The sequence below is a fragment of the Salvelinus namaycush genome, chromosome 16, assembly GCF_016432855.1.
Source record: "Salvelinus namaycush isolate Seneca chromosome 16, SaNama_1.0, whole genome shotgun sequence".
NCBI lineage: Eukaryota > Metazoa > Chordata > Actinopteri > Salmoniformes > Salmonidae > Salvelinus > Salvelinus namaycush.
The window spans coordinates 41,303,785-41,312,217 of record NC_052322.1 but is presented as its reverse complement, the minus strand read 5'-3'; the positions used below and the strand labels follow the sequence as shown (position 1 = coordinate 41,312,217).

Here is an 8,433-nt window from a genome sequence, read left to right as displayed (position 1 = left end):
GTCCAGAGTTGATTTTATGTCATTGTGGAAAAAGAAATCTAAAAGGACAGATAACACTGGAGTCCTACAGACTGACTAGAGACCACTGGAGTCCTACAGACTGACTAGAGACCACTGGAGTCCTACAGACTGACTAGAGACCACTGGAGTCCTACAGACTGACTAGAGACCACTGGAGTCCTACAGACTGACTAGAGACCACTGGAGTCCTACAGACTGACTAGAGAATACTGGAGTCCTACAGACTGACTAGAGACCACTGGAGTCCTACAGACTGACTAGAGACCACTGGAGTCCTACAGACTGACTAGAGAATACTGGAGTCCTACAGACTGACTAGAGACCACTGGAGTCCTACAGACTGACTAGAGACCACTGGAGTCCTACAGACTGACTAGAGACCACTGGAGTCCTACAGACTGACTAGAGACCACTGGAGTCCTACATACTGACTAGAGACCACTGGAGTCCTACAGACTGACTAGAGACCACTGGAGTCCTACAGACTGACCAGAGACCACTGGAGTCCTACAGACTGACTAGAGACCACTGGAGTCCTACAGACTGACTAGAGACCACTGGAGTCCTACAGACTGACCTGAGACCACTAGAGTCCTACAGACTGACTAGAGAATACTGGAGTCCTACAGACTGACTAGAGACCACTGGAGTCCTACAGACTGACTAGAGACCACTGGAGTCCTACAGACTGACTAGAGAATACTGGAGTCCTACAGACTGACTAGAGACCACTGGAGTCCTACAGACTGACTAGAGACCACTGGAGTCCTACAGACTGACTAGAGAATACTGGAGTCCTACAGACTGACTAGAGACCACTGGAGTCCTACAGACTGACTAGAGAATACTGGAGTCCTACAGACTGACTAGAGACCACTGGAGTCCTACAGACTGACTAGAGACCACTGGAGTCCTACATACTGACTAGAGACCACTGGAGTCCTACAGACTGACTAGAGACCACTGGAGTCCTACAGACTGACCAGAGACCACTGGAGTCCTACAGACTGACTAGAGACCACTGGAGTCCTACAGACTGACTAGAGACCACTGGAGTCCTACAGACTGACCTGAGACCACTAGAGTCCTACAGACTGACTAGAGAATACTGGAGTCCTACAGACTGACTAGAGACCACTGGAGTCCTACAGACTGACTTGAGACCACTGGAGTCCTACAGACTGACTAGAGACCCCAGGTGTGTATGTCTGAGTATACGGGGCTGTTGGACAGCTGTACACTTGTGGGGTTCATGAGTGTGTCTATCCACTATGCACCTCTGTGTGTGTGTGTGTGTGTGTGTGTGTGCGTGTGTGTGTGTGTGTGTGTGTGTGTGTGTGTGTGTGTGTGGGGGGGGGGGGGGGGGGGGCTCCTAGTCAAGAACCCTACTGTGGTTGCTGTTATCTGACTGTCATGCATAAGGAGCCCAGAGTTGAAGTCTGATTTCATATAAAAACCATGCTGTTGAAAGGGGGTCAACGATGGAAAAATTCAATTTGGCCTCAGCCTCTCCTTACAGTAACACCCTTTCACTCTATCCCTTAGCCTCCCTCCCTCCCTCCCTGTCTCGTTGGCCTTTATGACACCAATCAGAAATGTAAACATGCCGTAACACATTCTGCCAGTGCCACAGATCTTCATGTGGACGCACACACACGGAATGTGATCCTAAAGTCGATAATTTTACCAGTGTAAATATTAGTTAGTGTCAGGGCCGTTAACATTATAATGGCACTAGTTCAACTGCTTCAAATCCCTGTAAAGCACGCGCTGTCCTCTTCAGCATTCTCACCCTGCCCAGTCTCAATAGCCCAGGCATGTATCTCCCTTCCAGACTGACCCATCCCTGGCCCCTGGCCCTCCATGGACAGATCTATGATGCTCTTGGACTCTATGGGTCACTGACAGACAACTCCTCTGCCTGCCCTCCCCTGCTCTCTCAGCTCCTACTGCCTCTGACAGGAGTTAACTGAGGGATTCCAGGAATCAAACTCCTAATGAAGGTTCCAGATGTGTTTATTTAATGACATGTTTGATTTGATCATATTATTAACTTTTAGAATCAAATGTCTCCTACTACATCAAAAGTAGACAATTCATAGTTCATAATAAAATAATATAGGAATAGACAAATCCTCCCTACACAATAACAGTCGATTTCTCTCCGAGCGCCAGGATAGAGGGAAATATAGACAAGGTTTCAAATGTTTTTAATACAATCTTGGTTTCAAATGTGGAGTAGAATTTAACTATACTGTTCCAGAGTACAATACTTTCTGTATTGAAAGTTACGACTGTTCAACAGGTTTACTGTTCCAGAGTAGATCTGTATTGAAAGTTACGACTGTTCAGCAGGTTTACTGTTCCAGAATAGATCTGTATTGAAATGTACGACTGTTCAACAGGTTTACTGTTCCAGAGTAGATCTGTATTGAAAGTTACGACTGTTCAACAGGTTTACTGTTCCAGAGTAGATCTGTATTGAAAGTTACGACTGTTCAACAGGTTTACTGTACCAGAGTAGATCTGTATTGAAAGTTACGACTGTTCAACAGGTTTACTGTACCAGAGTAGATCTGTATTGAAAGTTACGACTGTTCAACAGGTTTACTGTTCCAGAGTAGATCTGTATTGAAAGTTACGACTGTTCAACAGGTTTACTGTACCAGAGTAGATCTGTATTGAAAGTTACGACTGTTCAACAGGTTTACTGTACCAGAGTAGATCTGTATTGAAAGTTACGACTGTTCAGCAGGTTTACTGTACCAGAGTAGATCTGTATTGAAAGTTACGACTGTTCAACAGGTTTACTGTACCAGAGTAGATCTGTATTGAAAGTTACGACTGTTCAGCAGGTTTACTGTACCAGAGTAGATCTGTATTGAAAGTTACGACTGTTCAACAGGTTTACTGTTCCAGAGTAGATCTGTATTGAAAGTTACGACTGTTCAACAGGTTTACTGTACCAGAGTAGATCTGTATTGAAAGTTACGACTGTTCAGCAGGTTTACTGTACCAGAGTAGATCTGTATTGAAAGTTACGACTGTTCAGCAGGTTTACGTAGAATATTTATTGAAACAAAGTAGCACATCGATCCAATTTAAAAAAAGAAACAAAACAAAATAACAGCTATAAGAAATATATTTTGCAAATCTCAATTAATTGCGAAGAGAATAAATATACAGTTTGGATTGATAACATATAGCAACAATGTTTTAATGAAGATGATCACAGGGCTAGTGTGGAGGAGCTGAGGGGTATTAACAAGTTTGTGGCAACAAGCGAAGGCTAGAACCGTCTGTGAAGGCTTGGACAGGGGTAACACAATGAACAGGTGTTTTAGAACAAGGGGCAATTCCCTTTACAAGAACAATGCCGCGGAACCAATTTAAATCGGTAACATGTCCTTAAAAATGTGAAAACAAATGATAAGTAACCTGAAAATATTGTATGTAACAAAGTGTAGGATTTAAATGCATTTATTGAAATAGAAAAAACCCACAGCGCTATCTGGAAGCTTAAGAGATTTGGATAAAAGAAAATAAATACAATTTAATAAGTGATTGGTTGGTTAGACCTAGTATATACCATATAGAACATGTGGGATTTCACCATCATAACCACAACATTGCCCATATACTGTATATTTAAACCATGAAAGTAGCATGTTATATGTTAAGTGGATATGGGTTTTAATATGGAGAAAGTAGACTATAATATGGTATATTACAGACACTGTAGCTCAAAACAAACAAATCATACAGACGGGGTAAGGCCTCGGGGTCAAAGTGCATATGCTGAGTGTGTTTGGGAGGACTAGCTGGGACACCTGGGAAGATCTAGGCCTTGTGGGATACATTACAGGATGGAACTAACCCCAACCCAAATCACTCCCACTTTCCTAGGCCCTTGTTTGGTTTAGACAGAGGCAACATAAGGGACTAGGGTTAGGGTTTAGGATGGGGCCAATGACTACCTATAGAGACAGGTTTAACAATGTTCAATGGAGGTTTGATTTAGGTCTAACCACCCTATAGAGACAGGTTTAACAATGTTCAATGGAGGTTTGATTTAGGTCTAACCACCCTATAGAGACAGGTTTAACAATGTTCAATGGAGGTTTGATTTAGGTCTAACCACCCTATAGAGACAGGTTTAACAATGTTCAATGGAGGTTTGATTTAGGTCTAACCACCCTATAGAGACAGGTTTAACAATGTTCAATGGAGGTTTGACTTAGGTCTAACCACCCTATAGAGACAGGTTTAACAATGTTCAATGGAGGTTTGATTTAGGTCTAACCACCCTATAGAGACAGGTTTAACAATGTTCAATGGAGGTTTGATTTAGGTCTAACCACCCTATAGAGACAGGTTTAACAATGTTCAATGGAGGTTTGATTTAGGTCTAACCACCCTATAGAGACAGGTTTAACAATGTTCAATGGAGGTTTGATTTAGGTCTAACCACCCTATAGAGACAGGTTTAACAATGTTCAATGGAGGTTTGATTTAGGTCTAACCACCCTATAGAGACAGATATATGGAAGTAAACCTTCCCCTCTTAGCGGCAGCCCCAGATTCAACAGCTAAGACTGTGGGCATTCAGCGTTCTCCATCAACCACAACATTTAACTAATATAGTGTTATGAAACGGGAGAGAAGCTCCCGTTTCACAGTCATGGTGACCCAATGGACTAGTCAAATATAAGCTATAGGACTGTCGTCCCCAATTACATTCAGCCGTGGGCCGATTTTTCCTTGAGCGGATGGTCGAGGGGGCAGACATAGTTATAAATAATTTGTACACTGCAAATTGACCGCAAGAATCCAAAAAAGATACAGTACTTGGCAAAAACAGAATCATTTCAAACCCTGATTACATTGGAATATAATCACATTTCTCTCTATTTATGCGTAGGAATACTTGGGAATAGATTTCCTAAATTAAAAATAACTTTGCGCTGATTTCCCAGTGATTTTACAGTCTTAAATTCAACAACGTAAATTATAATTTGTCTTTTGTTTTGCTCAGAAAACTTGTGGGGGGGGGGGGCAAATAAAATCACCTGCGGGGAACCACCTATTGGGGAACCTTGTTATAGGTCATATTGAGAGTTTAAAAAAGAATGACTGCTGGTCTCCAGGCCTGGGGATTCATAAAAAATTAGTTTTGAATGATCGGGCACAAATAATCTCAGAAAATAAATATTTCACTGTATTTTCGGTTTCGGAAGGCATAACATGTTTTGGAACTATTACATGGAACAGAAAGTATCTTCTGCAACGGTATAATTGTTTAACTCTATAAATATAATTTATATAGTTTTTTATTTTTCTTTCTTCCTCTCTTCGCCTCCTTCGTTCCGCCTCTCTGGATACACACACGCATGCACACTTGCACGAACACACACTCTTCCCATCCTCCTCCTCCTCCTCCTCCTCACTTGCAGACGAATTGGTCCACGGTTTTGGTGCAGCGCTTGCACTTGACATAGCAGCACCAGTGGAACTTGCAGTGGCATCGCTCCACAATCTGGGCCTTGTACTGGTCATAACCCCGGCCACAGCACATCAGCTCACAGCCATCCATGCCCTCCGAGGTCTTATTGCACAGTCTGCCTACAGTACCCAGGGAGCCTGTGCTCTGGTTGGACAGACAGTAGTCTGGGCTGGACTCGATGTAGACCAGGTCATGGCTGGTGGGGGGGTTGAACTTGCTGTCCCGCTGCACCAGCTTGCCACGCGAGTTGAGCTTCATGGAGGCCGCGCTGTCGTACTTCTCCTTCAGGGTCTCGCCCACCTTGCGGAAGTCTGCCAGCTGCAGCCAGCACGTCTTCAGACTGCAGGAGCCCGACACACCATGGCACTTACAGGAGACATGGGCCAGGTCCGACACCGTCTGAGAGGAGAGAAGGAGAGGTAGAGAGAGGGGGACAGACTGATTATTATCACCAACTAGAGAGACTACACAGGACTAAGAGAAAGCAGAGAACAGACACGTTTCATCTAAAAAGGTCAAACTGCCAACACTGTACACATGCTTTACTGTATGTGTGAACGTATCACGCATCAGATCTCACAGACGTCATTAGGGAGAAGTACATGATGCCCTCTATGGCCCACTGTCAGCAGAACAGAACCCTGTCAGCAGAACAGAACCCTGTCCACAGAACAGAACCCTGTCAGCAGAACAGAACCCTGTCCGCAGAACAGAACCCTGTCCGCAGAACAGAACCCTGTCAGCAGAACAGAACCCTGTCCGCAGAACAGAACCCTGTCAGCAGAACAGAACCCTGTCAGCAGAACAGAACCCTGTCCGCAGAACAGAACCCTCATTTCTACCAGTCAGAAGAGATGTGAAAGCAACACGGTCTGGCAAGCTGTTTCCATTGAGGCTGTGTCGAGGCCTCAATTTGAAATGAACTACAGAAAGAGCTCAGCGAGCCTCAGAGGAGAGACAGAGCTGTTACACAGATGATCAAGTGATACTGTCCTACGCCCATCGGCTTGACCTGGATTATCTCTCTCTCCCCTTCCCTCACTACTGTCATTAGGAATCAACTTCAGGACAGCTGAAGTAGGTGGAGATGGACTTGTTTTCCTCCTTTGAGTGTGCGTGTGTGTGTGTCATTAGAATAAGTATGCAGGAACATTCCTTCAGTTAGTCAGGGTGTGTGTGTGTCATTAGAATAAGTATGCAGGCACAGTCCTTCAGTTAGTCAGGGTGTGTGTGTGTCATTAGAATAAGTATGCAGGCACATTCCTTCAGTTAGTCAGGGTGTGTGTGTGTCATTAGAATAAGTATGCAAGCACAGTCCTTCAGTTAGTCAGGGTATGTGTGTGTCATTAGAATAAGTATGCAAGCACAGTCCTTCAGTTAGTCAGGGTGTGTGTGTGTCATTAGAATAAGTATGCAAGCACAGTCCTTCAGTTAGTCAGGGTGTGTGTGTGTCATTAGAATAAGTATGCAGGCACAGTGTTCAGTTAGTCAGGGTGTGTGTGTGTGTCATTAGAATAAGTATGCAGGCACAGTCCTTCAGTTAGTCAGGGTGTGTGTGTGTCATTAGAATAAGTATGCAAGCACAGTCCTTCAGTTAGTCAGGGTGTGTGTGTGTCATTAGAATAAGTATGCAGGCACAGTCCTTCAGTTAGTCAGGGTGTGTGTGTGTCATTAGAATAAGTATGCAAGCACAGTCCTTCAGTTAGTCAGGGTCTGTGTGTGTCATTAGAATAAGTATGCAGGCACAGTGTTCAGTTAGTCAGGGTGTGTGACAGAGCGTATTCCTGCTCACCCTCCGTCCAGCCTCGTTATTGTGTAGGTTCATCATGAGCCGGGCACTCTCGAAGGATCCTTTGGCATAGCTCTTCTCCCGCTCCCGCGCGTCAACAAACTCTTTGGAGAATCTGTAGCCATAGTTCAGGTTGTCCCCGCAGCCGCCCCACAGCCAATCACGAGGCAGGTCTTTGGGACGTGCAGCACGACTGCAGCCGCAGCTCGACAGCTCCCCCTCTCTGCAAGCCCTGCTCACGGCATTGACCACCCCCGCCGCGCTGATGGCATACGTAAATGCTGTTTCTCTGCTTCCTGTGGACAGAGACAGAAGAGCAACATGAATATATGACAGCCCTGGTGATGGATTGAATTTGAAGTGATGAGTCAAAGGTCTAAAAAGAAGAGATGAGTCATCGAATAAAGGTCAACATTGTGAGTCATTGTAGTGGAGTCCAGCCTGGCCAGAAACAGCACTTCATGGAGCTTTAACATGAGTCAACAATATGGAGCAGAACGATCACACCATGTTAACTTCTGGATATAGTGGACTCATCTAACCATGCTTCCAACAGTAGAACGGTCCTGACGCTTTGCCTCCATCCTTCAGGACATTGATAGTTGTTGGGAGTTAGCCAATAAGAGCAGAGCACTCTCCAGGGGCAGCTGCCAAACCAAAGCAATGTTTCAAACCAGTCATTTCCCCTGAGCAACATGCCAACTAAGCAAACTGGCTCCATCACATCACTGCCTACATCTTTCTGACACGCAGTGTTAACCTTCCATTAAAGACAGCCACTCTACAGTTTACAGTACTGGTGAGAGGGAGAAGAGCCACCTAAAGCACCAGTCTCAGTGCTCATCTAGGAGGACACAAAAAGACATATCTGCTGGCCTAAATCCCTAGGAAGCATATTGTAATGACCAAACCAGGCTAGGAGAGAGCAGGGACGAGAGAGGGAAAGAGAGAAGGGGGGGTAAGAGGTTGTGAATGAATTCTGTCCAGATGGGAAGTCTCGGCGGCAGGGTCGGCCAAGGGGGAAAAAGGTTATTAGTTTTCTACAACCTCAAACCCGGTGTAGAAGATTGGCCTAATAGCAGAGCTGTCGACAGACAAGCTGTCCTCTCGATCTACCTCT

General features: G+C 44.8%; 1 protein-coding gene across 1 annotated transcript in view; it reads right to left on the bottom strand.

Annotated features, from left to right (window-relative positions):
* Nucleotides 1-3,072: 3,072 nt before the first annotated feature.
* wnt5a (wingless-type MMTV integration site family, member 5a) overlaps nt 3,073-8,433 on the bottom strand; it is a 25,984-nt gene continuing 20,623 nt past the window's right edge. Inside the window, exons 4-5 of the mRNA XM_039011257.1 lie at nt 7,317-7,609; nt 3,073-5,923 (exon numbers count right to left, since the gene is read on the bottom strand). Coding sequence (XP_038867185.1) covers nt 5,465-5,923; nt 7,317-7,609 — 752 coding nt within the window. The 3' untranslated portion in view covers nt 3,073-5,464. The remainder of the gene's footprint in view (nt 5,924-7,316; nt 7,610-8,433) is intronic.